The sequence below is a fragment of the Suncus etruscus genome, chromosome 7 (assembly GCF_024139225.1).
Source record: "Suncus etruscus isolate mSunEtr1 chromosome 7, mSunEtr1.pri.cur, whole genome shotgun sequence".
Lineage (NCBI taxonomy): Eukaryota > Metazoa > Chordata > Mammalia > Eulipotyphla > Soricidae > Suncus > Suncus etruscus.
The window spans coordinates 65,221,415-65,236,022 of record NC_064854.1 but is presented as its reverse complement, the minus strand read 5'-3'; the positions used below and the strand labels follow the sequence as shown (position 1 = coordinate 65,236,022).

The window sequence follows — 14,608 nt, the reverse complement described above, 5'->3', positions numbered from 1 at the left end:
TCTGCATATCTGCATCTCTTTGAAAAACCCTCTGTTGAAAACCAAATCCTTTCCAAACCAATTACCACATTCATCTTTCATCCCACTGCAATTTGGTGGTTTTAACTAGCTTTCTCAGAACACATCTATGTCCCAGGCTCACACTTTACACCCTTTGCACAAAATCATGATCCGGACAGCATCTATCAGGTAAAGGATGATAATTTGTTCTCCATAAATTTGCACTCTCTTTATCTTCTGTCATCTTTCTCTGCCCTATTGTACTTCTGTTTCAGTTTGTTTCTACTCATGGTGGTTCCTTCAAACTTCTTAATTTCCTTATAAATCTTATCTAACATAAAGGAAAAGAAATAAATTGAAGGTGAGGAGTAAAAAAGAGACAGGAAAGAAAATGATCTTTGGCAAACTGTGGTTTAAGATGTGTAGTGTATAGCTGACCCATAGAATTAACAAACCTGAAAGAATGAGATATCTACTACAATTAAACTTAAAAATCTGTCTGCATGTTTGCACTGAGCCAGCTCCATACACTCACTCTTTTTCTCAAGAGATATATGAGCCAAGTCTGAATAATCATGAATAGATTCACCAAAGAGCTGAAATCGGAAAATCTCTGGAGAAGGTGGGCCAAGCCCCCATGCTGCTTCCATACACACAATCATCACCTTACCTATGGCTCAGCTTCACCATTACTCTACAGTTCTCTGCAAAGACAACAATATGACCAAACTCCAGGTATGCCAATATTTAGATTGATGTCACCAGGACTTTTCTGAAGTGACTGTGGGAACCCTTCCTACTTCTGAGAGACCTGGTAGCTGAGAACATGCCCAACAAAAACAGAAACATCAGTAATAGTTATATGGCCACATCTGCAGCTTTGCAACAACTTCATTTGTTTGATGCTGTTATCCCCATAAGAACACACCAAATTAGATGCCAATGTGTCTTATCCTACATTATTGTAACATCTCAGTAGCAATCATAAAAAGAAGTCTGCCCTTTAAGGCTCTTAACTAACTGCCCTTGCCTGGCAGTTAGCTGAGGGGATAAAAAGCCCCCACTGGAGTATCGGGACTGGCAGTTGTGGAGCAGTAGACTGGTGAACTACTTCTATTCATGCTTCTACTTGCAGCTGGATTTCTACACATTTCCACCAAATTTTCTCAGATAGTTTTATATTTTTATCAGATTTTACCCTGGTCCGAAACCCAGCTCTCTCTGCCTCTTCTTCCCTCTCTCAGCCTAAGAGTTTGTTATAAGGCCCCTGGCTTCTCTGCCCTCTTAGCTTATTAAAATAGCTTTCAAGAGAAACATCTTGTCATATTCTTGCCTGCTTGGCCTCTGGCTTGCAAAACACTGATTCTGACAGTTGAAGTCATTTAATGTTTGAAAACAAATGAAGTAACATAATGGTAAGCTAACAAGAGTTTACTGAACCTGACAATGTATTAATGACTTCATTGGAGATATAATAATTTTCACAAATTTGTTTTTTGCTCTATTTCTTTGTTTCTCTTCCTTTTCTTTTTATTTTTTCTTTCTATTAGTTTTGTTTAGGTTTGGTTTTTGGTTTGGGGCCACACCTACCAGCACTCAAGGGTTACTCCTGGCTCTGTGCTCAGAAATTATTCCTGACAGGATCATGGGACAGTATGGAATATTGAGGATCAAAAGCATGCTGGCCACATACAAGACAAATGCCCTACCCACTGTGTAATCACTCCTGCCCCCTCTTTCTATTCCTTTTTTTTTTTAATAATTTTTCTCTGACTTATTTGAAAGCAACTGTATTATGGCCAATTATATCAACTACGTGATATATGTTCTTTAAGTAAAGTAAATTTAAAAAGTGAAATAAAGAGCAAAATGATGATTATAATAAAATAGTAATAAAAAATTTTGCCTGCAAAGAGGCAGTATGAGGGATAGAAAGTTAACCTCAGAACATTGGTAGAAGTTGACACCAGTGATAGAATTGGAGTTAGATTATTGTATGCCTGAAATTCAACTATGAATAACTTTGTAAATCATGATTTTTTAATTTTAATAAGAACCTAAGTAAATTTTTAAGTTTTATAATGGAGCCAGAGAAATAGTAAGGAGCTTGTCTTGTATATGGCTCTCAGGTTCAATCCCTGTCACTCATATGATCCTCCAAACCTATTAGGAGGGATCTCTGAACACAGAGCTAAAGCTGAACATTTCAATAGGGGGACCAAAAACAAAAGGGTAAAATAAAGAACTCTAGTCTGACTCCTTACTTTAATCCATCATCTCTCCCAGCATGTCCACCTTTCAACAAGCCCAACACAAAACTATACAATTAGATAATACACGTGTCCTAAAATCATTATTGTCACTTTTTAAGAAAGTTTGACTAAAAACTAGTAAAATAAATCATAAAACCAAAGCAGTTAATCAATTGCACATAAGGTTAAGAGCAAACCATGAAATTTCATGCTCTAATGTAATGTGCATTATTTACTGGTAGCATCCCAATATTTAGCACAGTGACAGGGGCATAAACTAATATTAGCTATGTTTTTTAACTGAATTTGTTGGACTGAGTTTGCTTCATTGAACCAGATTATTCATACTTGTTCCACAGCTTCCTCTTCAGCAACTTGGGATATCTAGTTCTTAAACAGTATTTTTCCCCAGAGTGCATTCACCAATATTCCTATTGTCATCAGAACCATATGACATATATCAAGAATATATACCTCTCATAAGATGCTCCATTATTTTGTTCAGTTCCTGGTGGACACCTGATTAAGAATAACTAAGAGATCCCTTTGGACTTTGAAATAGATTTCATTATCTAATAAGCAAGATGTGTGTGTCCTTGGGGAGGGGAGAAATAGTATCTATTAGAATCAACTTTAGATGCTGCCATAAGTTTAAGATTAGTCTTAATTCTAAAATTTGGCTGCCAAAATAATAACCCAAATTATTATTTTCATTGGGAGGTGAAAGAATTCCAGTGACTGTTAAGTTTACCCCCAATAAGTAAAGAAGACAAGTGAGCGATGTCTTACAGGTAACTTCTCGAGCCGTGACAGGCTCACTAGTGAGATCATGGAGAACAGCCCGGATCGTGACTTTGTACTCCGTGTTTGGTTGAAGGTCAGTCAGCTCTACCTCATTCGCTGTTGGCCCCACACGTATCTGCAGTGGACATGCAAAGGGAAATAAGACAATCAGATTAAATGTTTCTGCCTACTATGGATATATGATTAGAGCCTTGGCTACCTCTGGGGTTATAGCACAACTTTTATTTTTATTTCTCTGTTTCATTTTCTTTTTCAAGGCAACATTTTAGAAAACATGAGCCAAACAACAAATTTAATTATCTATTATTTGGTTCATTTTGTGAAGTTATACACATGAGTTTATAAGTAACTGCAGTTTAATATAAAACCTCAGAATATACTATCTCAGGAAAACTCAATGATGAGGAAACAAACATTTCCCACCTCTTTGGTTTTTGCTGGATCTCTGGTGTTGACAGGTTCATAGGACACGGTGTAGCCAGTAGCTCCTCCAACAGGCTGCCACTGCACATGCATGGTTGTTGGGCCAACATCATAAATATTCAGACTGACTACTGGGACTGGCACTATTAAAATATAAAAGTAAACATCAGTCTAATTCCTATCATTATTTTCATTTAAACTGTTGTTATCTACTTAATTATTGCAATTTTTATATGTTGACTACAAATTATAAAGTTGTGAAAATCAATAAAAGTTAATATGATTCTTTTCTTGTCCCAGGAAAATTCATTCTTGTCACCAACATTTACACACACCACAAGGAGTAATCCCTGAGCATATAACCATATGGTTCCCTAATTATGATTGGGTGCAGCCTCCAAAAATTATTTATGGCCATTACTACCCTTCCCACCAATGAGATCTCAAGATTATTGGAGCAGCCAGTGAGAAGAGAAAGCTGTGGAGTGCTCATTCAACACCTACACTAAGAACCTAGTAAATACGTGTTGAAGGAGTTGAATAAAGTAATCACTTTATGAAGCTAGCAAAACCTCAAAACCATCACATCTTTATTTTATAAAAGCAAAGAAATTATGTTTAATTTGACTTACAGGTTTTCTCTGTGCCTTTCAGAGGCTCACTATATTCATCTTCAACCACAGAATACACATTAACAACATACTCTGTTTCTGGTTTCAGATCTTTCAGGACTGTGCTTGTTTCCAGTCGACTCACATAAAACTGAAGAGGAGGGAGTAAGAGCAACTTAAGTTAGAATTATATTCCTCTTTTTAACTCTAATTATAATGTACCTCACTATAATAAATTGGAAATTATATTTCAATGAGGTCATGTCTTTTGCTTTGGGGAACAAGTAGATCACAATCAGATCTTGACAATTGATGTATTTATTCTCTCACCCATTATTTTCTCACTTGTAAGGTGAGTGGGTAAAAAAATAAGTAAGTATAAAAGCTCTTTTCTAATTCTAAGACTGTATAAAATTAAATAAAAATCAAGTATACTCTAAATCCATTTTAATGTTAAGAGCATATTGATATTCTATAATTCTTAGAAACCCTGGTAGTTTAAATAATTAATTCAAATAAAAAACCTTGCCTTGAAACTAAGAGGAAGCATCAGTACTAGTTCTGCCTGTCCCTCTCTACATCCCTCTTGCTCCTTCCTCATGGTTTTCTTGAGATTCCCACATCAGGAAAATCCTGCCATAACATCAGAAGAGAGTGGATTGTAATCATTATGAACTTACTTCTTGACGTTTTCCTCCAGAAACTGGGTAGTACTCCACCTTATATCTATCCACACTATCAGAAGGAGGTTTCCACCTCACTCTAAAAGAACGATGGGTTCGCTCAGAAATAACTAGGTTCGAAGGTGCTTCTAAGTCACCTATATTTGGAAATAAATGATACTTTTTTAAATTGTGGTAGCAAGACAATAAAACTTAAAATTATATGGAAATAGTATATTTTTAATAATTTTAATATATTTTTAATAATTTTTATTGTGATCAATGTGAATTATGTCTTTCACAGTAATATTTAATGTACATAGTGATATTGAATCAGGGATATTCCCACCACCAGTGTTGTTCCCTTCAACCCTGTTCCCAGCATCCCCCTCCTAGGGCCCTCAAACTGCTAGTATAACTGGTCCCCTCTGTGTATAGCTTGTTGAAGATTGGGTATCATTCTGTTGTCATTGACTTCGAGTTTGGTGTTTAAGTCTGATCTTTTTTTTTTAGAAAATAGTATATTTTCTATTTTCCAATTTTTTATACACATTCTAAGAGTTTCCCCTAGATCTCTTAAGGTGTGACCAAAGAGTTCTTCAAGCACTGAAAATTCAACCTGAAAATATTATCTTTCAGAAAAACTTGCCCACCCCTGTTCTTTATAATGTCACCTGTTTTTTTGTCTCCATATACTCAATAATACTTTTGGTCCAGACAAGTCTGATTTTCCATTATCTCTTGTCACTAATTAAATCACATAAATCCACTGTCCTCATTCTTATTACTATGTTGATTATTCATATTCATATTCTATCTTCTTCACTAAGAATTACTTGGTTTCTCATTCATGTTAACTTTCCCTGTGCAACTAGTTTAGTAATAGTTTAGGTGGAATTCAATCTCACTCAATATGAGGAAAATAACCAAGCTTTTAAATCTGGTAAAAACCATACAGTCTGAATTGCAATTTTTATAAGTAAACTTTGGCAAACTGATGAATAATAATTCCTTGAATAAAATCAATTAAAGTAAAAACGTTAATCTCAATATGATTAGAATTTTTTCTCAACTAACAATTTAGAGAAACTAGTGAGCATGGCAAATTATTTTTATAAAACTCTACAGCTCTTCTCAACAGCTGCAGGAAACAAATTTCATCCGAGACAGCCTTAATACTGCGGGGTCAACAACAAGGGCCAGCTCTAACATGATATCCTGACAACGAGGAAAATGCGAACAACTTGACCTTAGAGCAGATTAGCCTACCTTACCAGCTAACGACAAGACAAAACCAGAAGACTTGGCACCATTTGGTAGGTCCAAAACCCAAGATCGCGATTTACAGATGACTGGCTGCTAGAACCATGACCAGACTGTATACATCTTGGGACCAATAAAAAAGCCCTACTTTAGGGTTTGAACTATGACCTGCACAATAATCATGATCCCCAGTCCCAAAGGTCCGGCAGAGACAATTGTAACGGAATGGGGCTTCTGGAAGCATAAAGAAAGACGCTATCCTAGGTGCCATCCTAGGTTCAACACAAAGACCAAGATCTCCAACCACAGAAGATGGATTAAAATGACACTGAGGGAACAGAACCTCTAGAACCACAAAGACTGACTTCATCATAAGTCCCACCTCAGGATCTGCGCAGATACTGAGACCTCTAAACATAGAGCTCTGATTGTATCACCCTGGACAGAGCAGAAGTCTTCCACACACCACAAAAACACCACCGGGAGAGTAAATGATCCTGAGCAAAGTCTAGGATTGATCCCATGACAGTATACTCCAAGGACGGAGAACCCCCATATTTCTTAGGCCAAGTGAATTCCTTTTCGAATGACCCCAATATTTACTGTGCCAGGGCAGGAGGAAAAAAACAAAAATACAAAAGCACAAAAACTTGGTTATTTTATATATATATGTTTACCTTCATTTATTATTGTTATTATTATTTTTATTTACCTATCTATATTTTGGTCGACTTCTCTGTTTGGGTGTGATTATTGAAATTGTTGTCCCCAATTATACTTTTTTTTTCTCTTCCTTTCTTTTCTTTCGTTATGTGCTATGCTATGTTTCTTATTTCAAGACTATGGCGTGTTTTTTGTTTGTTTGTTTGTTTTTGTTTGTTTTTTGTTTGTTTTGTTTTGTTCTTTGTTTGTTTTTTGTGGTGCTTAACGATATAGCCAGAGTCCTCACTGGATATTTGACACTTCTTTTGGTACTGGTGGAGTGTTTCACCTTCTTTTTCTCCTTCATCTCCCAAATCGATGATGAGAGCCTCTTGAAGGATTCCGTCCATTTTTGGGGTATTAGACTCTTTTTTTTTTCTTTTAAATTTTTTTTAATTTATTTAAACACCTTAATTACATACATGATTGTGTTTGGGTTTCAGTCACGTAAAGAACACCACCCATCACCAGTGCAACATTCCCATCACCGATGTCCCAAGTCTCCCTTCGCCCCACCCGACCCCCGCCTGTACTCTAGACAGGCTCTCCATTTTCCTCATACATTCTCATTATTAGGACAGTTCAAAATGTAGTTATTTCCCGAACTAAACTCATCACTCTTTGTGGTGAGCTTCCTGAGGTGAGCTGGAACTTCCAGCTCTTTTCTCTTTTGTGTCTGAAAATTATTATTACAAGGGTGTCTTTCATTTTTCTTAAAACCCATAGATGAGTGAGACCATTCTGCGTTTTTCTCTCTCTCTCTGACTTATTTCACTCAGCATAATAGATTCCATGTACATCCATGTATAGGAAAATTTCATGACTTCATCTCTCCTGACAGCTGCATAATATTCCATTGTGTATATGTACCACAGTTTCTTTAGCCATTCGTCTGTTGAAGGGCATCTTGGTTGTTTCCAGAGTCTTGCTATGGTAAATAGAGCTGCAATGAATATAGGTGTAAGGAAGGGGTTTTTGTATTGTATTTTTGTGTTCCTAGGGTATATTCCTAGGAGTGGTATAGCTGGATCGTATGGGAGCTCGATTTCCAGTTTTTGGAGGAATCTCCATATCGCTTTCCATAAAGGTTGAACTAGACAGCATTCCCACCAGCAGTGGATAAGAGTTCCTTTCTCTCCACATCCCCGCCAACACTGTTTATTCTCATTCTTTGTGATGTGTGCCATTCTCTGGGGTGTGAGGTGGTATCTCATCGTTGTTTTGATTTGCATCTCCCTGATGATTAGTGATGTGGAACATTTTTTCATGTGTCTTTTGGCCATGTGGATTTCTTCTTTGTCAAAGTGTCTGTTCATTTCTTCTCCCCATTTTTTGATGGGGTTAGATGTTTTTTTCTTGTAAAGTTCTGTCAGTGCCTTGTATATTTTGGAGATTAGCCCCTTATCTGATGGGTATTGGGTGAATAGTTTCTCCCACTCAGTGGGTGGCTCTTGTATCCTGGGCACTATTTCCTTTGAGGTGCAGAAGCTTCTCAGCTTAATATATTCCCATCTGTTAATCTCTGCTTTCACTTGCTTGGAGAGTGCAGTTTCCTCCTTGAAGATGCCTGTAATGTCCTGGAGTGTTTTGCCTATGTGCTGTTCTATATATCTTATGGTTTTGGGGCTGATATCGAGGTCTTTAATCCATTTGGATTTTACCTTTGTACATGATGTTAGCTGGGGGTCTAAGTTTAATTTTTTGCAAGTGGCTATCCACTTGTGCCAACACCACTTGTTGAAGAGGCTTTCCCTGCTCCATTTAGGATTTCCTGCTCCTTTATCAAAAATTAGGTGGTTGTATCTCTGGGGAACATTTTCTGAGTATTCAAGCCTATTCCACTGATCTGAGGACCTATCCTTATTCCAATACCATGCTGTTTTGATAACTGTTGCTTTGTAGTACAGTTTAAAGTTGGGGAAAGTAATTCCTCCCATATTCTTTTTCCCAATGATTGCTTTAGCTATTCGAGGGTGTTTATTGTTCCAAATGAATTTTAAAAGTGTCTGATCCACTTCTTTGAAGAATGTCATGGGTATCTTTAGAGGGATGGCATTAAATCTGTATAATGCCTTGGGGAGTATTGCCATTTTGATGATGTTAATCCTGCCAATCCATGAGCAGGGTATGCGTTTCCATTTCCGTGTGTCCTCTCTTATTTCTTGGAGCAGAGTTTTATAGTTTTCTTTGTATAGGTCCTTCACATATTTAGTCAAGTTGATTCCAAGATACTTGAGTTTGTGTGGCACTATTGTGAATGGGGTTGTTTTCTTAATGTCCATTTCATCCTTATTACTATTGGTATATAGAAAGGCCATTGATTTTTGTGTGTTAATTTTGTAGCCTGCCACCTTGCTATATGAGTCTATTGTTTCTAGAAGCTTTTTGATAGAGTCTTTAGGGTTTTCTAAGTAGAGTATCATGTCATCTGCAAACACTGAGAGCTTGACTTCTTCCTTTCCTATCTGGATTCCCTTGATATCCTTTTCTTGCCTAATCGCTATAGCAAGTACTTCCAGTGCTATGTTGAATAGGAGTGGTGAGAGAGGACAGCCTTGTCTTGTGCCAGAATTTAGAGGGAAGGCTTTCAGTTTTTCTCCATTGAGGATAATTTTTGCCACTGGCTTGTGGTAGATGGCCTTCACTATATTGAGAAAGGTTCCCTCCATTCCCATCTTGCTGAGAGTTTTGATCAAGAATGGGTGTTGGACCTTATCAAATGCTTTCTCTGCATCTATTGATATGATCATTTGGTTTTTATTTTTCTTGTTATTGATGTTGTGTATTATGTTGATAGATTTACGGATGTTAAACCAGCCTTGCATTCCTGGGATGAAACCTACTTGATCATAGTGGATGATCTTCTTAACGAGGCATTGAATCCTATTTGCCAGGATTTTGTTGAGGATCTTTGCATCTGCATTCATCAGTGATATTGGTCTGTAATTTTCTTTTTTGGTAGCGTCTCTGTCTGGTTTAGGTATCAAGGTGATGTTGGCTTCATAAAAGCTATTTGGAAGTGTTTCTGTTTGTTCAATTTCATGAAAGAGTCTTGCCAAGATTGGCAGTAGTTCCTCTTGGAAAGTTTGATAGAATTCATTAGTGAATCCATCTGGACCTGGGCTTTTGTTTTTCGGCAGACATTTGATTACTGTTTTAATTTCATCAATGGTGATGGGGGTGTTTAGATATGCTACATCCTCTTCCTTCAACCGTGGAAGATTATAAGAGTCCAAGAATTTATCCATTTCTTCCAGGTTCTCATTTTTAGTGGCGTAGAGTTTTTCAAAGTAGTTTCTGATTACCCTTTGAATCTCTGTCATATCAGTAGTGATCTCTCCTTTTTCATTCCTGATACGAGTTATCAAGTTTCTCTCTCTCTCTTTCTTTGTTAGGTTTGCCAGTGGTCTATCAATCTTGTTTATTTTTTCAAAGAACCAACTTCTGCTTTCGTTGATCTTTCGGATTGTTTTTTGAGTTTCCACTTCGTTGATTTCTGCTCTCAGCTTTGTTATTTCCTTCTGTCTTCCTATTCTTGGGTCCTTTTGTTGAGCATTTTCTAGTTCTATTAGCTGTGTCATTAAGCTACTCAGGTAAGCTCCTTCTTCCTTCCTGATGTGTGCTTGCAAAGCTATAAATTTTCCTCTCAGTACTGCTTTTGCTGTGTCCCATAAGTTCTGAGAGTTTGTGTCTTTATTGTCATTTGTTTCCAGGAACCTTTTTATTTCCTCCTTGATTTCATCTCGGACCCACTGGTTATTGAGCATGAGGCTGTTTAACTTCCAGGTGTTAAAGTGTTTCTTCTGAGTCCCTTTGGAGTTCACAAATAATTTCAGAGCCTTGTGGTCAGCGAAGGTAGTCTGCAAAATGTCTATCCTCTTGATCTTATGGAGGTATGTTTTATGTGCCAGCATGTAGTCTATCCTGGAGAATGTCCCATGTACATTGGAGAAGAATGTGTATCCAGGTTTCTGGGGATGGAGTGTCCTATATATATCCACTAGGCCTCTTTCTTCCATTTCTCTCCTCAGGTCTAGTATATTCTTGTTGGATTTCAGTCTGGTTGACCTGTCCAGTGTTGACAAAGCCGTGTTAAGGTCCCCCACAATTATTGTGTTGTTGTTGATATTATTTTTCAGATTTGTCAACAGTTGTATTAAATATTTTGCTGGCCCTTCATTTGGTGCATATATGTTTAGGAGAGTGAATTCTTCCTGCTCTACGTACCCCTTGATTAATATAAAATGTCCATCTTTGTCCCTTACAACCTTCCTGAGTATAAAGTTTGCATTATCTGATATTAGTATGGCCACTCCAGCTTTTTTATGGGTGTTGTTTGCTTGGATAATTTTTCTCCAGCCTTTTATTTTGAGTCTATGTTTGTTCTGACTATTCAGGTGCGTTTCTTGTAGGCAGCAGAAGGTTGGATTGAGTTTTTTGATCCATTTAGCCACTCTGTGTCTCTTAACTGGTGCATTTAGTCCATTGACGTTGAGAGAAAGAATTGTCCTGGGATTTAACGCCATCTTTATTTCAAAATTTGGTGTGTCTTTTGGGTAGTCTTGTCTTAGATTAGGTCTTTCAGTTTTTCTCTTAAGACTGGTTTTGTGTCTGTGAAGTTTCTGAGCTGTTTTTTGTCTGTGAAACCATGTATTCTTCTATCAAACCGGAAAGTGAGTTTTGCTGGGTATAGTATTCTGGGTGAAGCATTCATTTCATTCAGTCTTGTCACGATATCCCACCACTGCTTTCTGGCATTGAGTGTTTCTGGTGACAGGTCTGCTGTAAATCTCAGGGAAGCTTGCTTGAACGTGATTTCCCCTTTTGATCTTGCTGTTTTCAGAATTCTGTCTCTATCTGTGGGATTTGTCATTGTGACTAGGATGTGTCTTGGGGTAGTTTTTCTGGGGTCTCTTTTGGTTGGTACTCTTCAGGCATGCAGGATTTGATCACATATATTCTTTAGCTCTGGAAGTTTCTCTTTAATGATGTTCTTGACCGTTGATTCTTCCTGGAAATTTTCTTCCTGGGTCTCTGGGACTCCAATGATTCTTAAGTTGTTTCTGTTGATCTTATCATAGACTTCTATTTTCGTCTGTTCCCATTCTTTGACTAATTTTTCCATTGTCTGCTCATTTGCTTTAAGTTTTTTGTCCAATCTCTCCTGCTGTATGGAATTGTTATGTATCTCATCTTCCACAGCACCAAGTCTATTCTCAGCTTCTGATACCCTGTCCCAGAGCTTATCCATTTTGTCATTCACTTCGTTTACTGACTTTTTCAGGCCTGTTAGTTGACATGTTATTTCAGTTTGGAGTTTTGTGATTTCTGCCTTCATATTTTCTTGGTTCTTATTAGTGTTCTGTTCAACTCGATCCATGGTTTCTTGGAGTCTGTTGAGCATCTTCCATATTGCTCGTCTAAAGTCCTTATCTGAGAGGTTGATTAGTTGGTCAGTCATTATCTGGTCCTCAGAATTGTCATCTTCATTCTCTATGTCTGATGCTGGCCTGCGTTGTTTCCCCATTGTCACACTTGTATTGTGGGTTTTTCTACGTGTTGTGGTGGTATTCATTGTCTATATGATGTAGGCAGCACACTCCTCTGGCTCCTCCCTTTCTGGATGGGCTGACTTGCCTCTAAGGGAGGGGAGTCCTCCGTGGATGAAGCCTCACACTGGGTCAAATCTTAGGCCCGAGCATGCAACAGAGAAGACAGTCCAGAGAGAAATGTTTGCTTCTGTGATATAGCGCCGTTCTTAGTGTGATTTTTCCTTCTTGTTGTAATGGAGTTCTTTCCTTAGAAAGAGTGCACGGCCGCGTAGCGAAGCGGAGCGGCCGTGCTCCTCTGGAGCCTCTTTTTGCCCCACTCGCAAGAGTTTCACGCAAGAGGACAGTAGACAGACATAGACAGGTCACACTCACAGTCTTTCACAGTTGAGCCCCACTGGGCCGGTGTACTTTCGCGGATATTCCCCGCCTGGTGTCACACACAGGGAGCCGGCTTTTGCCGGTATTAGACTCTTACCCCAGTTTATTTATTTTCTCTTTTTCAGGCAAAACCACGCAACTTGAACTAGCTAGTCCTGCCTCCAGTTAGAGGGGGAAATAAGGGAGGCATCAAGACCAAACAGGTGCAAGACTACTAAGTAGTAGGTTAGATACAGAGGGGACCACATATTCTAGCTGCCCTGGGGGTGAGGGAAGAGGAAATGGGAGGTAGGACAAAAACGGAGGTGTAGGGAGGACAATTTGGTGATGGGAATCCCCCCTGATTTTGTGTAAATATGTACCTAAAATATTATTGTCAACAATATGTAAGCCACTATGATCAAAATAAAAATTATATTAAAAAAAACTCTACTTTCATTGTAAGTCAAAACTGAAGAAAGCATTTCCATTCTTAGCAACCTTTTATTGTATTTGACTCATAATAAAACCTACAAAATAATAAATTAATTTTATTGTCTGGGAAACAGAATAAACGCAACTATTGCATAGTTAGTTTTAAAAAACATTAAGGAAAACAGATGAAAGATATTTTGATCCCCTTTCAAAGTTTTATCCAGCTAAATAACATAAATTTGACTGCCTGACTAGTATATTTCTTCAGGGAAAAGGTAATTTTTTGTTCAAAATTCAAAAAGAAAATCTGGAAAAGTTTGAAGAAACTCAAGAAGCAACATTCAAATTTTGGTGTTTGAAAACCCCAAAGCATATGAACAAATTCTACCACATCATTTGTTAAAAACGTGTTCCCACTTTTCTAAGACCAAAATAAATTAAAGACAGTCCTCACCATAACCTACATGCATAGAAAGATGTTTTTCTCATATAATAACAAAATAAAAACACAAATAATCATTTTTGTGGGACACAGCATAAGCAGCACAAGAGGAAAATGCATAACTTTGCAAGCATTCATGAAGAAGGGTAAAGGAGCCTACATAAATAACTTAATGGCACAGCTTATAAAATTGAAAAGTGATCAACAAAATGAACAAAACAGAGGAAGGTGGTAGGAAATAATAAAGCTTAGAGCAGAAATCAGTTAATGGGATATCCAAAAATAACAGGAGAACAATGAAAGCAAGAGTTGAAAAAAATAAACAAGACCTATAAACCACTAGCAAAACTCACAAAGAAGAAGGAAGAAGAAGGAAGAAGAAGAAAGAAGAAGAAGAAGAAGAAGAAGAAGAAGAAGAAGAAGAAGAAGAAGAAGAAGAAGAAGAAGAAGAAGAAGAAGAAGAAGAAGAAGAAGAAGAAGAAGAAGAAGAACAACAACAACAACAACAACAACAACAACAACAACAACAACAACCCCTGAGCGTCATCCAGTGTGGCCCAAAAACAAACAAACAACAGCAACAACAACTAAACTAATGATTCTCAGTTCAGAGCAGTTTTTCTTTCAACCCCCTACAAGATATCTGGAAAATTCTGAAGAATTTTCTGTCCCAAAATATCAACATTGCTGGGGGTGTGAAATCCCAGATAAGTCTTACCTGGACCTTTGACACTGTTACACAAGTTAATAGTGAGATCATCCACAATCCTGGAGAGAGACTCAAAATCAGCTACATTATATGCATGGGTATCATCAGGATCTGTTGCAATCATCTTTAACTCAACTTCATCAGCATTCTTAATACCTTAAAAAAAATGAATGGATACTGATGAAAACTACTTCTTAGAGAAACAAGCTAATAAAATAAAACAAGTATTTTATGCTTCCTTTAATCAATTCATTGTTTACAGAAGCATAAGATTTTTTTGAGAGGAAGGAAGGGGCTGTAGGACAGGGGAAGGTAGATATTGGGACACTTTGACATGGATGTGCTGTGGTAACCTATAACACAAAAACATATAAGCAATTAGTTCTTAGAAACCAA

The 14,608-nt window shown here is 37.5% G+C and overlaps 1 protein-coding gene across 1 annotated transcript in view; it reads right to left on the bottom strand.

Moving 5' to 3' along the window:
• Window positions 1-14,608, bottom strand: part of COL12A1 (collagen type XII alpha 1 chain) — a 164,935-nt gene that overhangs the window by 82,894 nt on the left and 67,433 nt on the right. The window contains exons 20-24 of the mRNA XM_049776732.1: window positions 14,222-14,368; window positions 4,771-4,910; window positions 4,112-4,241; window positions 3,480-3,622; window positions 3,042-3,171 (exon numbers count right to left, since the gene is read on the bottom strand). Coding sequence (XP_049632689.1) covers window positions 3,042-3,171; window positions 3,480-3,622; window positions 4,112-4,241; window positions 4,771-4,910; window positions 14,222-14,368 — 690 coding nt within the window. The remainder of the gene's footprint in view (window positions 1-3,041; window positions 3,172-3,479; window positions 3,623-4,111; window positions 4,242-4,770; window positions 4,911-14,221; window positions 14,369-14,608) is intronic.